At 44.2% G+C, this 18,546-nt stretch overlaps 1 protein-coding gene across 1 annotated transcript in view; it reads left to right on the forward strand.

Moving 5' to 3' along the window:
* The window catches only part of SV2C (synaptic vesicle glycoprotein 2C), a 186,955-nt gene extending 171,942 nt beyond the window's left edge, over positions 1–15,013 (forward strand). Inside the window, exon 13 of the mRNA XM_033110343.1 lies at positions 7,552–15,013. Coding sequence (XP_032966234.1) covers positions 7,552–7,735 — 184 coding nt within the window. The 3' untranslated portion in view covers positions 7,736–15,013. The remainder of the gene's footprint in view (positions 1–7,551) is intronic.
* Positions 15,014–18,546: the final 3,533 nt, after the last annotated feature.

The raw sequence follows: 18,546 nt of genomic DNA on the forward strand, positions 1-18,546 counted from the left end.
AAATAACCATTGTAGACTGTGGATTCCTGATTAACATGTCTAATCAGGCTGTTAGGGTGTACATTTATTTGTTTACTGTCTGTCACCCACTAGAATGTGAGCTTTTGAAGGCAGGACTTTGTTTTCCTTATTTACTACCATAACTCCAGGTGAATGAATAAGTGAAAGAAATAAACATGCTTTTTAAAATTCAGCAGGTTATGGGCGATTGTTTTCCTCCCTATGAGCTCCCTCCCTCTCCAGGGTAAGCTGGCTGGGCCAATTGTGAGTGAAGGAGGAGCCCTCTGCAGTTCCCTTTCTGCTGCCCTTCTTTTTACTTTTTGAATTGAGGAATGATTGGCATACAGTATTATATTAGTTTCAGGTCTACAATATAATGATTCAATATTTGTATATATTGCAAAATGTTCACCACAGTATGTCTAGTTAATATCTGTTCCCATACGTAGTTGTAGAATTTTTTTCCTTGCGATGAGAACTTTTAAGATTTACTCTCTTAGGAACTTTCAAATATGCAATACAGTATTATTAACTGTAGTCACCATGCTGTACACTATATCCCATGACTTATTTTATGACTAGACGTTTGTACTTTATGACCCCCTTCACCCATTTCACCGACCCCCCCCCCCACCCCTATCTCTGGCAACCACCAATCTGTTCTCTGTATCTATGAGTTTGTTTGTTTTAGATTCCACATATAAATGAGATCATACAGTATTTGTCTTTCTCTGTCTGACTTGTTTTGCCCTACTCTGTCCTGTTCCACTTCTGTCATCCACAGCCTGTAACCTCCCGATCTTTTAGCCATCAGCTCCCGCCCCCATACAGAACGGCCTGTTACAGACCCTCTTCCTCCCCTTCCCAGCCTTCTCCATCAACACTGTGGAGGAGACCAGAATTCAGATGCTGCTAGAAAATAGCTGGGTAACTTCAGATTAGTCCTGTTAGTTTTCTGGGGTTTGATCTCCAAATCTGAGAAATGGGGGGGTGAGTCAGACATTGTGCTATTTAGATCATCTCATTTAACCTTGTTTAATCCTCACTCTAACCCTACAAGAGTAGGTAGCTTTACTCTCTTTTCAGGTAAGGAAAACAAGGCACAAAGAAGGGAAGTAACTTGCCCTGGACCACGTAGCCTCAAACCCAGATGTGTGACTCAGGTGCTGCTCTCAGTGCAGACATGTCTACCAGCTCCCAGTAGGTCTCGGGTAGACATCTGGGAATCTGTTTCTAAGAAGCTACCCTGGTAATTGGGATGGACAGCCATGTTTGTGAACCTTGGCCTTAGATGAACTCCAAGTTGCCTCCCAACGCTCACTTTCATTCTGTCATTACTTATCTTGGCCCAGGCCCTCACTTCCTAGCTAGCTTTAACAGATAAATGATCAGACACAAAGGCTTCCATTATTAGCTGTGCATGAATATTTGCATTTCAACAGGAATAAGAACTAGGAAGACCCTTGATGGCGGTGGGGGTGGGAGGGAGATGAGGGGTGCTTTGGGCCCAGAGATTGCTCCCAGCTCACAACTCATAGGTACATCCTTCTGTGAGCGAGGAGAGCCCTAATTACAGTCTCCCCAGGTTAAGGAGGACACACACAGATCTCATACATACCATACTACTTACTTGGGTGAGACAAACTTTCTCTTTCTTTGAAGATCAGAAAGCAATTCAGTCTTTTCTGACTTAAGAATGTGAAATTCTTTTTTTTTTTTCCCCTCTGAAAAAGTAAGATGATAGTCTGGCAACAATAAACAAACATGACCCAACTAATGCCCATTCAAATGGCTATTGCAGAAATCTACTTCCAACCTATTTTAAAGATATCAGGACATTCCTTAGTTCATTTTACAAGTGTCACATGCATCCCTGTGCCAGTCCCAAAAAGGGGTTGGGATGACTGAATGTAAGAACTACACGGTCCAACCCTAAAAATGTGGCTGGGACCTCACTAAGGCTAACTCCAGACAGGGGAGCTCTGCAGTTGGTACAACCCAGCCCTTAGGAGGGGAGCAGGAAGGTGGGTCTCACCCAGCAGGGGAGGCCTCCATGCTGCCTCAAGTCCACCCTATAGCAACTGAGTGAGAGTTGGAAGAGAAGGAAAGATTCAGGTTAGGTGAGAAACTGATTGCCTCTGGTGCAAATGAGCTGTGAAACCAGCATACACAAGAGAAGTTAAGAGCCAGCAGAGAAGAAGAAAGGCTGGAGGCCTTTGCATTAGATTCCTCTCCTGTGGCCACAGCACCACATAGTAAACATCTTCCCTGGTGGTGCTACACTGCCTGATCTTCCCTAACAAACACATGCAAACAGAGGAGGTCTCATGTGTGAACGTGTTGACTGAAGCATCATTTATGTTCCCCAAAACTTGGAAAGCTCCTAATTATCCAATGATATGGTTACAGAAATAATGGTTATTTGCTAAATCACTTCATTTTAAATGAAACATAAATGACATGGGACAAACAGTTACGTTACTGATTGGAAAAAGCAGAAAGCAAATTTCTATAAATTCTGTCACGTGTGAAAATGTGGATATGATTGGAAGCACTCTAAAGGGAACTCAGAAATGAAACTCATTTGTTGAAGGCTGGAGTGGATGTTTTGCCTTTGTAATTTCCTTTAGTGTGTAACAGTAAATCCAAATCAATTAAAAAATGTAGAAGTCCGTGGGAGACTGCAGGGTTCTCAGCCCTGGATACACTTGAACATCACGCAGGCTTCCTAAACTACCAATGCCTGGGCCCCCGGGAGAGCAATGAAGTCGTCATTTCTGTGAGCGTGACCCTGTGCATTGGTGTTGCCATATATATCACTGTTTTCAAAGCTCCACAGGTGTTACTATGCACCCAGGTTTGAACACCACTGGGTGAGGCTGCGGTTATACGTGTCTGTGCACCCTAGTCAACCAGATTGCTCTCCTCACCCCAAGTTGAGAACAGCTGCATGAGGCAATGGGAAATTTATTTGGGGACTGACGGAAGGCAGGCCATTGGCATTTGAGAAGCCACTGGGGGAGATGCCTCAGGCAGACCTGAGTGGGGTACCACAGAGCTAAGTTAGAAAGATGTGAGAGGCAGAGAACACCTCTGCCCACGTTCCATCCTTCACCTGGCAAGCTCCTCCTATTCCTTCAAACCAATTCTGTTCCCACCCATCCCCTCTAAGAAAGCTCCCTTCCACTACCCCACCCTAGCCGGAGATCACTTGCCATCCTCTGTGCCCCCCTAATACCCCGTGGGTATCTTTGTCACTGCACTTAGCATGTTGTGTTACCATGATCTCTTTGCATCTGTCTTACTGCAAATGGGCACTTTATCTTCTTCATTTTGGGATCCCTGGTGTCTAGTGCAGTGCTGAGCATATAATAGATGCTTAATGAATGATTGCTAAAGGAGTAAATGCATAAGAGAATGTGTAAATCAGGATTATATTAATGACACATTTGCTTCTTAGACAAATATTCAAGGGGTTTCTAGTGTTCTTAGCATTGTAATTCTATAGCTCAGATGGAGTCAGTATTAAAGTAGCTTTTTTAGGTTAACCTGGGGAACCTAGACGTCATTTGTAATATTGTTTTTGTGAGAAAAATGAAATTCATTCTGTTTTATTTCAAATAGTCCACTGCCAGCTGAATCTTTAGATCACGGAGTATTCCTTACTGAAGGATTGCCTGTAACTTTCCCAAATGCCCCACGCTGAGAGACTGCTACCAATGATTGGACTGAGCTGTCCAGGAAAAGTTCCTTTCCAAAGTTTAGACTAGACAAAGAGAATGCTCACAGTTTACCCTTTAACAGGTACATTCCATGAGCTCAGTCTGGATCTACACCATTTCACTCCATTTCACAACACAGCATTTATTATTTTTCTTGTCTTAACGATTTCATCAGTCAATGGGGCAGATATTTCAGCCGATGTTTAAAACAATGGCTAACACTCACACGGTGCGTACCAGATGCGCCAGGCACTGCCTGAGTGCTGCCATCCTTCAGTGCCCCTTTCTTCTCCCCAGGAGCCTCAAAATATCCCAGCTGATCCTGCCCTGAAGTCAGAGAAGCCAAATAAGAAAGAGACTGGATGGGAGGAGGGCAAAGCTACCCTCCCTCACTCTATCCAGAGTGGAGCCTACAGTTTTCTTTTCCCAGCCACCAATTACTACATGCGAGTATAATTATATAAATGAACTAAGACTCACTAAATTGTGAAGGCCCTGGAGGAGAAGCCACAGTCCAGCCGCAGCAAGGGGACGCTCTGGCAGCCATGCCCCCATCAGCTGAGCTGAAGCCAGCTGCCTGGACCAGCACCTGATTCTCAGACTGGGAATTAATGGTGCTAGAGAAGAGCCACCTTAATGGAATGGGGGACAGGACTGCTACACTCACAGGGTACTGTTTGGGGAAAAAAATTCCCACTTGAAGGATTTAAATCGATAGGTTGAGCAAGAATGGAAAACAAAGGATTCTGGCTGGAGAGGTGGGGGAAGGAGGGATGGAGCTTCTAGAAAGATGATAGATCATTTCAGTCTTTCTCTTTGGTGCTTGCTGGTTAAGAGCAGGTACAGAACATCTTTTGTCCTGCTAAGTTGACAAGGGGGGACCCTCCACGTTCTGAGCGCCCCATCCTCAGAGGACTTTAGGAGCATATGGTGGCTTGTGCTTTGTACGTCTGCAGAAGTGAATGCCGTGCCTTTAAGTAATAACAAGGGAATAAATAAACTAAAAGCTTCTTTATAAACAGATAACCCCCAAGGGAGAGACACTTTGAGAATGATTTTTCTAAGACAGCTGTGCCTCCAATGCATAGAAAATCACAGCCTCCAGCTACAAGTATTTGAAGAAATAATTTACTTATCCAAGGAAAGGACAGTCACGTTTTCTCGAATGCCAACATTAATTTAAGGAGGCTATATGCTTTGCATCCACACCAGATTTTCATGTGAAGAGCTGCCTCTGCTTGGTAAATGAAGAAGGAGAGTCTTAGGAAATGAGGATTTGATCGTCTTTTTTTAGAAGCTTCAGATACCAGATGCTTCTGACGCATGTCTTAGTGCTGCCCAGAAATCTCAGGAAGTTGTCCTCTCGTCTGGTACACTTTGAGAGAGATAAGGAGATGGCCACCTGTATTTTATACCCTGTTCTGAGTTATACCAGAGGTTTATAGCTTGGGAAAATATGGTTATTGTAACACAGATGTAAATTCTGCATGTGTCATTCTCCAGTCTCAGCATTGAGAGACTTCTTCATACAGAAGAATGTTTTTCTTTCTTATCAGCAACTACCCATTTTTTCCAGAACAATACAGCTTATTTCACCACTGTAAGATGTATTTGGTAATTTATGAAACAAAAAATGTACTTTAAAAAAAAGTAAAAGAAGCCAGTTTGAAAAGGCTACATACTGTATGATTCCAATTATATGACATTTTGGAAAAGGCAAAACTATGGAGTCAGTAAGAAGATCTATGGTTGCCAGAGGTTGGGGCGAGGGAGGGAGGGAGAGAGGGATGAAGGGAGAGCACAGGGGATTTTTAGAGCAGTGAAACTGTTATTCTGTGTGATGCTGTAATGGTGGATACCTGCCATTATACATTTGTGAAAGTCCATGGAATACATGATATAAAGAGTGAATCCCAATATAAACTACGGACTTCAGTTAATGATAATGTATTACTATTGGCTCAGCAACTGGAACAAATATACCACACTAAGATAGTAATAATCGGGGAACTGGGGGGGAGGTGATATATGGAAATTCTCTTTACTTTTCACTAAATTTTTTCTAAACCTAAATCTGCTCCAAAAAGTCTCAATTTTATTTTATTTTTTTGTTTGTTTTTTAGAGTAATGCCTGGCACATTGCGCTCTTGAAATATGTATTAAATCCATACATACAATTTCCCGAATGGGAAGTCAAAAGTCCTAGTTAATGGGAGCCAAAAAAACGATGACTTTTTAAAATGTTTCAGCCTCAGCCTCATGGCACGATCTCTGTAGAGATGGGAGAGGCGGTGGGTGATGACACTGTGCTATGTAGTAAATGTTTGGTGCCCAACATGTAGCCTCAAGCTATTTCATTTGAAAATAGTTATTAGTATATTAAATCTCCTTTTCTTTTTGGTGGTTGTTGCTATTAGTGGTCTCTTTTCTTAAAAACAAGCCAACAATAATAAGAAGGATACAAATTTAGTTTGCCCTCTTCTCAAGAAGTTCCTGTTTCTCTCAATTAGAGATTCTGTTACACCCATTCCTTACTCTACTTTCTAGATGTCATAGCCGCAAAGAAAGTCAGTGCTTGCTGTCCATTTTTAAGTCTGTTCTGATTAGTGAAATCACCAGCCTGCACTAACTCACAGGCTTGGTTCCTGCAGCTCGAGAGGAGGGCGGATTCCTTTCCTGTGGTGTGGGTGGGATAATAACCTCAATAAATATCTCCACGTGGAAGAAAATATCACTAGGAACAGCACAAGCAGTGATGAGTAGTTGTTATGATTGGCCAAAAGAAAAGCCACACTTACAAATTTGTAAATCAATCAAAGGAAAATGTGCACTAAATGCTGCATTTTGCAGCACTTAAAATGAACGCATTTCCCTCTGGAGGAGGAAAAAAACGTACCCAGCGATTACCCTACATTCGATGTGACTTGACTATACATGTGTACCCCGTGACTGACAAAAAACTGAACTGACATGAAAGCAGAGGAAATTCATATTATCTCATGACATCAGTGATCTCGATACTCTCATGAACAAAATTAAGTTTCCTGCCCAGAAGGCTTCAGTAAAATCACACTCAACACACGTAAAGATAGCCATTTTTCTTTCCCAAAGAATGTCTTAAGGAATGGGATGTGTCTTATCGACATACCACCTGCACAGCTTAAATGCCAACAGAGTATGCAAGCTCTCAAGGCCTGCAATCTGATTCTCCTCTGTAATATTCTCTTGGACTTGCTTACCCACCTGGAACTCTGACAAGGATGTAAGAAATGTGTCAGTAGCTCATTGATGGGCCGCCCAGCTCAGTAGTCAGGCTCTACCTGCCACCAAAAACGTTCTGGAAGAGAGCGTGATAGTTAACCTCCATGGTACTGGAAAGATGAGGAATACAGTCTAGTCATCCCTGACTTTTCCTGAAAATGGACTTTAGTTATTAAAAACCTTGCACATTAGTTAAGAAAAAATAGGGAGTGAAAAAAAAGAAGATAAAAGAAAACTAAAGAACTGTATTGTCATACATTTTCATTTAACTCTGGAAGAGAGAAGAGACTTCTCTTACTCCCTGAAATTTCCTCGCTTGAGACATTGCAACTTGTGGGCAGAATAAGAATCAAGGGAGAGAAAGTCAACAGAGGGCTGAAGGAACCATACCAACAAGTGGGGTGCTCTCTCTCCAGATGTGCTGACAAGCAGTTAGTTCCTTGCTCTCATGATACACAAAACAATTACGTGGAGATCACTGGAAAGTGACATATAGGACATTTGCATCTAAAGTTGGAATCTTGGAAGTTCCTTTTCTCAGTCTTGTCCAACTCTGTTTTCTTTGCAGGGCAACAGGCTTTGGCTTCTTGAATGCACTCTGCAAAGCCGCCGCCGTCCTTGGGAACTTGATATTCGGCTCCCTCGTCAGCATCACCAAAGCCATCCCCATCCTGCTGGCCTCCACTGTGCTCGTGTGTGGGGGGCTGGTGGGGCTGCGCCTGCCTGACACACAAACCCAGGTCCTGATGTAACCGGAAACAAGCCATCCATCCTGTGGGGTTTCCTCCTGCCCTGTCTGTGTCAACTCTCCTGACCGACTCAAGGCTTCAGGTTTTTCAGATATAGAAAGGTGGTCAAAAATATGAGAACACTAACTCTTGCTGTGACTAAAATTTAGATGCATACCATCTTGCCCCTTAAATGTGATTTTGCACAGGTTTTGATTTGGGGATTTTCTTACGCCTTGTTACCTTTCCTCACTTTGATGTTACTGCCTCCCAAAAATCAGTGGAGGCATTTTTTAAATGTCCAGTGAGCTGGGCCTCCCTGAGATTCTGTTCACCGGAGGTTTAGAAGCTAAGAAGAGGATTGTGCTGCTATAAGCCATAGATCCTGCGCCTAGTTCAACATTTGCAGGAAATATAAGTTGGCATATTATTGCTTTTGTGCTGAGGAGAGGAGAGGGATTCTAACTTTTCTTTCTTTCTTTCTTTCTTTCTTTTTTTTTTTTCAAACAGTGATATTTCCTGTTTACTTAGAAAAGGACACCCAGCAATTCTCGCTGTTACAGCGGGGCCTCTCAGTAAACTATGTGGTACCAAACGGAGCTGGGTGGGGCTCTTTCAGGCATGACAATTAAGGTGACTCTGCTGACAAGAAAAACAAAGGCTCTGCAGTTAGCAGCAAAGATCTCAGTGAGTTGAATAAGCAAAATATCTGCCAGAAAGCCGAATTAAACTTATGAGAAACGTGAGGGAAAGGGACAGTAATGGCATCTGTGATGGTGGCATGTGGTTCAGAATGTTAGAAAATCAGAGATCAGAGAGAGATCTTGGGCTTCTATTTACCTCCCCTGACCCACCCCCCGTCCACCCCTAGCTGCCATTGATCTTGCCAGAAAGCGGATTCAAGGAAAGAAAGTCACTTTCTAAAAATTGGATCTGCCTACCTGATTCTGCCATTCATCCAAACTGTCTCTAGTCTAAAGATTGTCAGTCATCTGAGTTGTCAATTACAAGTTAGGAAGACATTCACACCAAAAGCCGTTTGAAAATGCAAAATGATACCTTGAGGGTGCCACTTTCCTGAGGAACAGTGACCACAGTAGTTGACATTGGACTTTCTATAGCTGGCATCACTGAAGCGGGTCCCGTTCCTCTATCTTCCCCTGGGCTGGGGCACTGGCTGCTGGCTCTGTGTGAAATCACAGCCTGCCATACTCCCAGGGGCCCTCCGGCAGACAAGGCAGCATCTCCTGGTAGTTTGGGTTGCTCATATTATCTATGGAATCTGCCTGGTCCTGGAAGAGAGAGGTCAGCAGGACATTCCCACGGGCTGTCAGCTACTATGACCTTCTCACCCCTTTGGGCCTGCCCCTCCTCCATGCTGGTCCTTTTTACTCATCTTCTTTGAAATCTGAAGCCTCCTTCTAGACTTGCAGCAATGACCAGCAGCCAGGAATAAATCCCATATTAAAACAATATTCCTTTTTTAACTCTCTCTGTCTTGTGAGAGGGTTATATACCTATACTTATTAGAGGCATTTCCAGCAGGCCTCAGTCTTGGGGCCTCACTAAGGAGAGCCTTTGTTTCTAATAGTCATTACATTCAAAGATGTCTTAGCCCCAGACGCCGCTCTGCCTCCCTCTCTGCTTCCTAATGATCCTCCTAGAGCTCCAGACTGCAGAGTTCAGACTCAGTGAAAAGCTTCTTTCATTAATAGAAGCTGCTAATCAACTCCCCCTTGAAGCAATTCAGGTCTGTAGGCGGGCAGCCTGGGGTTGGGGCTGTCAGGAAGAGGGTGGCTCCATGGGGATATGAGCTGAGGGCCAGAACATCAGGAAAACGCAAATCAAAAACTGCTAAAGTAGCAGGCAGAAGGAAAATCAATAAAGACTAGAGGAGATCTAGTAGACCGATATTCACAAAGCAGGGAAAGAAACAGAACACACTCTCACATCTGCCCATTGTAATATTGTTGGAGAACAAAGCCAGCAGTCAAAAACCAAGGAAGTGCCCTGTATATTATTCTTCTTCCATATGAACTCATGTCTCCACCTCTGTACCCCTTGATTTATCTTCTTAGAAAAGACATATTTGGGGACCCGAGCAGGGCTTTTTTCAGTTGGACGTAGCACGTGCAGTAAAAACTGCAAAAGTATGATACGTATCTCCATTGACCCATTTCCAAAAAAAAAAAAAAAAAAAGAATTGAAGTGTGTATGGATGTTACTGTCTCTAGTCTTCCGTGACAGCTAACTTTGCTTCCTGAACTAGCTTTATTTTTACAAATGTCTCCAGTGTCTGTTGTCGCTCTAAATTCATAAACCTCCTCCCAAGCGATGGAGCCCAGTTTACACAGAATTTTATTTGAATGCTGGCTTGGGTCAGAATAGGATAAACCAGCAGAACCCCACTTCATGAGACCTACCACCATGCATCCCCTTCAGCAGGGCCTTTCTTGGCCTTCTTGTCACCTAATCCAAACCTCCCAGGTGGCCCAAGAGGGATCTATTCTAATCTCCTGGACAGTCTGTGGTCACAAACCTTCTTGGTCACCACCTTTTCCACCCTTCCTACAGTTTTCTCTGCCTCCCTTACATTGTTCCCGTCACCTGGATTTTCTATGAGAGCTCAAGTTCTTCCCCAAGTATGTAGTGAGGCCTGTCTGGCTTGTTCTGGGGTTAGCTGGATTAAGATATAGCCATGCAATTAAATAGAAACTCTCAGTTCTATCAATGTCAGAAGCCGCTGGCACAGGGACATACACCCAGCATCTCATTTCAGGTAGAAGGAAAATCAGTGTATATGAAAAACCGAAAGCCTAGGAAACAGTACCACTTGCTCCTATGTTTCTAGCTCCTTTTCTATCTAAAATTTCCTCATAGCTCTTTGGAACCAATCCAGAATCCTCCGAAATCCTATTATCACTGGGTCCTCTCAGTAGGTAAAACCCCCAGCTGCTCCAAACTGTAAATCCCATACCATGTTACACCCCCAAGTGATGGGTTTTAACAACATCCAGCTGCCACGCAATCCTGTGCTTTGGAAGCCAAACCCAGGTCATCTTACACCCAGAGTGCTGACCCTAGGAGATAAGATAGACGGGTCTTAGCCCAAGCTCCACCACTAACCAACAGTGAGACCCAGATCTTGCTGGGGAGAATGTCAGTCACGAACAGCCTCAGTTTCCCTGTCTATAAAGGATTGGGCCTAGTTTGCTAGTGGGAGTAGTTCCAAGTCTCTAGAGGATCTTCATGAAAATCGCTTCATCTGATTATCTACCTTCTGATGCTAAACTCATCTTTACAAGCATCGAGTAAGTTCAGTTGAGAAACTGAAAAATTAGGAGCTAGGCACGCGTACAAGAGCTCAGGAAGTTGTTTTGGAAGCCCCCATGGGCCAGAGAACATAGTTCCCATGTTGTTTGTGCTGTGGGCTTTTTCAGATTCCAAACATTATCTCGATTCAGTGCTGGCTGGGCAGTTACCGTTGCCTGTCCAGGAAAGGGACCCACCCAGCCAGAGACACCACTGGGAGACTGAGCACAGTACTACCACAGAGCTGTATCCTGTCGCTCTCCCGACTGTGTACTCCACTTAAGTCTTTAAATGTGGGCCTAAGTAGATGTAGGCCTTCAGAGTTTTTAAGTGATTTTACCTAAGTTGGCAAGTGCACTTTCATTCACAAATCTCACCGAATCAGTTCAGGTTCGCACCAAAAACTGCTTCGCTGCTTTTCTGGATATCTTGAGATTTCAAGACAGAGGTGGGAAAAGAAATGTGGTGACAGAGGGAGAGTCCAAGATAGCCTTGCAAAAGTTCCAGTGTAGAGATTGGGGTACAGTTTTTAGCCTTTCTAAACCCTGGTACCATTTCAAAAGCGTTCCTTGGGAATACCTTCTGATTCCCTCTGCCAAGCCAAACAGAATATGATATTCTCCAATTTCTTTTCTGGTCAATATCAAAACGGGATTTATCTAGTTTTTCAGTAAAACACCTGACCTGTTCATGCATTAAAGGCTCTGAAGTCAGGAACATCTGAATTGGGCCTTCATCTGGTATCACAGGGAGATAACTGGTTGGCTGTTTAGGTGCCTATTGGCTACATATTTGATTTTCCTTTCCCCCCATATCGTGCAGAACTTAGTCCAGTTACCAAGCCTACACAAACACTAGTCATGTTGCAACAACCCAAGCGATCTACCCGGCAGGGCACTCAGAAATGGACTACACGTTTCTTACAGTTTTTGTTTCTGCCAAGCAAAGTGTGTTTTGAGTTAAGCTTCTCTCATTGTCTGTGTAACGTAGACAAAAGAAAATTATCGGTCTCTCCTAGATGTATTGTATATCCCTTCATTGTTTCAGGTGGAGAGGGTCAGTTCTCTGTGTCTAATGCCTTCTGCTCTAAACGGTGGTAGTGTCTCACCAGCCGCTCCAGCCATTGCCAGGGTTTCCTTCGGTCTTTCTCAAACAATATCTAGATCCAGTGTTGTAATCCCAGAATTCTGAGTTACAAGGATGCAGTTGATGGATGTTTAAGGCTAACAGGGCTGGATGGGGGAAGGAACTTGGCAGAGCATTCACTTCTCGCTTGTCATCTCCTGTGATTATTCAGCAAGTATGTATTGAGCACCTCCCATGGAGGCACTGCTGCATGGAGATAATTAACCCTTTACGGGACTGAAGTGATGTCAGGGCAAACTGGGCGTGAAAGAGAAAACATCTGTAACAGGGGTCTCAGATGGCTGAAACGCCCTCCCCATAAACACAAAGTGTTATTTTTCCAAATTTAAAAGAACTAATCGCCTATAGTGGGCAGTGTAGGAACTCCTTGAAAATCAGGAATATTTTTGACAGGAGGAGAAAGTCCCTCAATGGCTTGGCCTTTGTCGGAGGGACTACTAACTAAGGAAACGAGAAAAACGGAGCCACGTATGTGCTAGGTCTTTAAATGTCTTGGCAGGAAATTGCCCTAGGTATTATTCAAGGAAAAGAATCAGCAGCAAAGATAGCCCCATTTTTATAGGGATGTTCATTTTTAAAATCCCAGTGTCTTCCCAGGTATTCTTTTTCGTGGCCTGACCCTAGAGATGGGGGCTGGGAAGTCTGTTCCAGAGCAGGCAGTGCGGGACTTTCTGCTCTGGAGTGGAGTGGAGTCAGCAAATCCCTCAGCTGCTGGCCTCTGCTTCCCAGGGTGTTTCCTTTCTGATTTGGAAAACTTGTGACTGAGTCAAGTGTCTTCACAGATATCCTAGAGCAGCTTTCCCCCTCTCCACCCTCAGCAGATAAGCCACCCAGAAAACAAACTCTGACAGTCAGTAGCAGATTTTCAGTTTTCAGTTTAAAACCAGTGCATGGTTGTTGCAAAGTGTCTTGAAGAACCTTTGGGGTTCTGCGGCCTGAGGGGAGGCAGAGCAGAGAGAGGGTGGTTGTCAGTGACCCTCCACCCTCCCCTCCAAGAGCCCCTATTTTTCCCCACTAGCGCTCTCCTCCTTACCTCCCCCAGGTAGTACACACTTCCTTTCCTTCCCTTCTCTTCTGTCTCCCTTCCTCCTCTTGCTACCTCTTAACTCTCGCAGTGTACAAAGGCAAGGCCAAGCTTTACTGGGGCGCTTGGGGCTAAAGAACATGGTGATCATTCCACGTGTGTGGTGGAGGCCAGAGAATGGAGCATGTGTTGAACAGAAGGGTGCAGGGGGTGTGAGCTCTAGACTCGTGGCCCTGTACTGGGCTAGATTTCCAACTGCTTCTCAACTCCTGTGGGGGGCAGATAGGATGTGCACCACTGACATGAAATCTAAGAGAGGCCCATGTCTCAGAATCCACTGACCTGTGGAAGGTGGACACATCTCTCCATGCCTACAGAGGGTCTTCCTTGATGCGGAAGGCTGGGTGCTTTCCATTCAGAGGTAAATGCTGAAATCGCAGAGGTTGCCCCTTCTCTGCCTAGCCTACCACATTCGTGCTCCCCTTAGAGCCAAGAGTGTCCAGATTTAGGAGGAGGTTTAGGAAGAGGAGAAAGCGCCCCTCCGCCCTCTGTTCATACTCAGACAGGGTTTAACACCAAGCTAACAGCTTACCCTAGATGCAGGGGTGCAGAGTCCTAAGCAGCTTTCAGGTACCTGGAGAACAATGGGCCGAGCCTGCTCACAGGGGCCAAAGTTATGCGTCATCTCCCATGGCAGAGGCCCAGTCTACACCACATTGAGTCCCAAGGATTTGCAGGTCAGCATTGCCCATAAGCCTCAGGGAAGGAAAGACTTAGCAAGCTCAACCTCATGTCGGTACACAAAGGGTTTCTTTCTGCATTTGTATTGACTTAGAATAGGATCCACGGTGTTGGGAACCCAGTTTTCTATGGATATTGTTCCTCCAGGAAAAACCTACAGAAAATTGGCTATTTTATTATGTGCAAACAAAAATAAACTTGTTTGACGTTACAGAGTATCACCCTCTCACACCCAAGTAGGCGTCCAAGACAGGAACTCTCCCTTGCCTCTGACATACCCCAGGTCTGCCTAGGAAATGGACAGATTAATGACTTAATCTCATTTCCACTGCTGTTGTTATACATGTATTGTACCGAACCTATGTCCTAAATCAAATGGAAGAAAAAAGAAATGTTCTTTCTTGATATGTGCTTTCACAGCATCCCAAATGTGGCTATGTATCCTTGCCCTGACCCAGGAACATATTGAAGAGATGATATGTCCTTCACTAATGTCTAGATACTGTAAATAAAGTCCTGGAAGGGCTTCTTCTTTCAGGTGAACCTCCATTTCCACATGCGAAACCTACAACCCACTCTCCTTTGCAATATGATCTTGGCAGTGGTCCTGACCTTGGTTTTGGCGTTTGGGTATTTTGCTTTGTCTTGTCTTGTTTCTTTTCTGTTTTTACTGCTCTGTAAGACCTCCTGCTATGAATGTTCCAGTTACCCTAATTGTACTGTATATACGTGCTGCATGTGTGAACCCCAATAAATTCTGTTTCAGCTTTCTGGATTTTTCATCTGAAGTACAGCTGGTCCTGTTGTGAACTCATCTTTCTGGTATGCTCCTCTGTGTCTGATTCCTGATTGCCAAAATGTTTGACCAAGTGTGTTTTGACAAATGTCCTGAGACAGCCATGCGTATCCTTGTGAAGGGGCATGCTTCGTGTGGGATGACTCGTGTACAGTATAAATCTGTCACATGTGGAAGTGTGTATACATTTATATGCCAGATACCTAACATTCATGTAACAGCTGCAAAGATATTTAATGTACATCAGATTAATAAAAGAGCATTTTCTGCTCCATTATATTCAAATAAAGATTGCCGTGTGACTGACTTCCCTTCCCAGCATGAATTGACCCTTCAAAAGTAAGTTCCTTTTTAAATGTCCTTGGGCATCATGCAAACCTGTTTCCCTTGATTCAGGCTTGTTTGAATTGTTTGTGTGGGTTGGTGTCATGGGTATTGATGTATTGTTGGTTTTACAGGAACACTTTCCAATTGTTGGCCGGGACCAATGGGAAGAAAATGTTTGTGGGGGAGTTTGTGACAAAGCAGATGCTTGTGTTCTTTTGCCCTAGAGCAGGAATAGCAAACAGATTTTTCACTAGCATATGAATTCCAGTTGATTGGTGGTGACTGCTTGGAACGGGAGCTTGTGAAGAATGAGGACAAAAAATTGCTATGTTTTATAACACTGGCATTGGAGGCAGAAACACAGATTGCCTGCCATGGATTTGCTAATCCCAAAAGAATACTTTCGACTGCGTTTAACAGAAGATCCAGCTTCCAATATCTTTACTAATAAAGGGAATTGGTATTTCACATAGCAAAGGAGATAGGAAAATGCCAGGGTTGGCTATGATGTGACATGGCACCATCACTGAAGACCCAGGTTCTTTCTGTCTTTTCGATCAGCCATCCTCAGCACACTGGCTTTTGTCCCCTCATGGGCATGGGATGGTTCTAGCAAGTCTAAGCATCATATTGTCACCTAAAAATCTAAGGGTGGGGGAGAGACTGTCTCTTCTTTATGACCCTTTTTAAGATCAAAGGGAATATTCTCAGAATCCTCCAGCAGATTTCCCCCTCTGTGTCATTAGCTGGATTTGCGTCATTTGCCTGTTCCTAACCGAGTCACTAGAAGGGGAATATAATTCCGATAACTTAGACGAGACAAGATTCTCCTTCCTCCGGAAAGCTTGGAAACAGTTCTCTCCCTCGTGAAGCACATGGCTTCTGATTGGCCTGAACAACACTGGCATTTATGAGCCAAGAAGAAGGAAGGTAGCTATTGAATAGGCAAGTCACAGTGTGTCATGAGCTCCATCACCAAGCTAATGCTGTAGCCCCGTGTGGCTATTTGTATTTAAACTTAAAATAACTCAAATTAAGAACCCAGTTCCTCAGTCACACTTAGCCACGTTTCAGGTGCTGTTACCATGTGATTCGTGGCTGTCATGTTGGACAGCATTATTATATAGTTTGCTAGAGCTACCATGACAAAGTACCATGAACTGGTACAGGCTGACACCGCAGGAATTTGATTTTTCACAATTCTGGAGGCAAGAAGTCCAAGATCAAGATGTAGGCAGGGTTGGTTTCTTCTCCTTGGCTTTAGATGGCCACCTTTTCTCTTTGTTGTCACATAGTCTTCTCTCAGTGCATTTCTGTGTCCTAATCTCATAAGGGCACCACTCATATTGGAGAGGGACCTCTTTTAACTTAATTATCTCTTTAAAGACCCTATCACCAAATGCAGTTACATTCTGAGGTATTGGGGCTTAGGAGTTCAACATACGAATTTCAGGGGGGACACCATTCAGCCCATAACATTATCCCCTGTACGATTTATTTTATTGTGCTTGTACATTGTGTGTAGAGCTTGCTGCACACAGAGTATGATTGAGTGTGCCTGTGGTCACATAGGAGAGTAGCACAGCCTGTGTTATTGTCACCATAAGAACATCCACACCTGTAGAAAAATTTTGTAAGAGTTTATTAGAGTTTATGTGAGCCAAACAGGACACACCTGGAAGCAAGACCCCAACAGACAGAAAAATGCTTCCAAGAATGACAGTTTCTTTGATACTTTTGGAATTAAGTGGGGAACGCAAGGAAGATTACAGGAAGGTGGGAGAAAGCAAGGCAGGGATTGGATTACAGGACAGTCAACAAGCTTGTGTGCTCTTTTGACGATGGTTACGCTTCTGCTTCCGAGGGGTCTGAAAAAGAGGCATTTCAAAGGTATGTTAATGTAGATGTGCAAAAAATGATGGACAGGGCTTGCTTAAGGCAAAGGTAACCTTTTACTGGGGAAGTTATATGCCTGGGACATGACTACCACCATGACCTGCCCAGTGAGGAATTTATGATCGGCTCACCCTGTGAGGTTAGATTTATCACAGAGGCCCTTTTTGCCCATAGTGTGTGTTCACTCTTCTGTGTGCTGCTCATTCAAATGGGGACATAAAGAGAGAGATTGAGGAGTAACCCTAGGGCCCCGCTTTCATAAAGCAGAAACAGATAACTCTCAGGGACACCCCAGGGCAGGCTAGCCAGGCCTATGAGACCTGTGCTGGGCTGTTCTTAGACCAGTGACTCTTTGTCACCTTTAGCTTCTCTGCTTATTAGAATTCCAAGTGAGACCTTGCTCTTTCTCTACAATGATCTTCTTTAACCCTGGAGTTGGTGAGTGCATTTTTCCGCACCTTGCACCACAGCCTCTAAGCAAAGCAGCCCCTCTCTGAGCCTGTCCCCAGTGAAGCCTCCTCCAGGACTGTGACCAGCTTTGTGCCCTGGTTGGCTGCAAGGGGAGCCAGGAGAAGGAGCATTCCTGGCGCTTGGGTAGACCTTGCCAGCCTGTTACTACCGCCGTCCCTTTTGTTCCGTGGGGAGAGCAGATGCATCCTCATCTCCTGCAATTTGCAGCCCAGACAGCAGGGGGAGAAGTGAAAGCCACGAGACCAGTTCCTGAAATGAAGACAGCCACGGCAACTCCCTGGGGCAGGAATGAATGAGATGGGTGGTCTGGGGTCACAGAGGACACAGTAAGTTTCATCCCTCACTCCAACTGCACCTGCGGCCACCTGCCTTCAGTCCTGTTTCTGAGTCCACTGCCGAAAAGCCCACAGGGAGGCAGAACAGACCACGAGGGCACGAAATGCCCTTTGGACTGAGATGTCCAAGGACATTTCCTCAGCAAATTCTGTTCTGGATGGGGCTACAAGGAAAACTACAGCAGATCACAGAAGGCTAAGTGACTTGTAAGTTTGCACTTTGAAAACATTCAAAGGCTCAGAGCTTTGCTGTGCTGGTGCTCCCTCTCCAGCTGCCCTCTCCATCAGAGGACATCTGTAGCACTTGCTAAAGTGCAGGAAGCTCAGGCTTTTCCAGACCTCAGTGTCCACACTGAGAGGTCAGATGGACCTTCCAATACAGGGGACAGAATATCCCCCTTGCTAAGAGCATGACTTTGGGCAGAAATCAGTTCCAGGTTTGTGGGTTCTCTTTAAGAAAAAGTATACAAAATTATCTACTGGGAATGAGAAAAGAAGCCCCGACAATTTACAAATTTTTAGAAACTGACAAATATCATGGACCATAACAAAATCCAGAAACTTAATATACTACTTTTTATTAACTGCCTGAAACACCTCTATAATTTTTTTCCTATATTTTTTGGCTCCGTACTCTTTGATTGCCTTTTCCTATGACAGTGGTTTTGTGATGTCACTGTCTATAGAGACAACAGAAAGATAAAATTAGTTTTGATTACTAATGGTTTTTGCTATTGTTGTTTCTTCTTCTCCTCTTCCCACATACTTTCTGTGCTGAAGTCACAGA

The sequence above is a fragment of the Rhinolophus ferrumequinum genome, chromosome 7, assembly GCF_004115265.2.
Source record: "Rhinolophus ferrumequinum isolate MPI-CBG mRhiFer1 chromosome 7, mRhiFer1_v1.p, whole genome shotgun sequence".
Classification (NCBI taxonomy): domain Eukaryota; kingdom Metazoa; phylum Chordata; class Mammalia; order Chiroptera; family Rhinolophidae; genus Rhinolophus; species Rhinolophus ferrumequinum.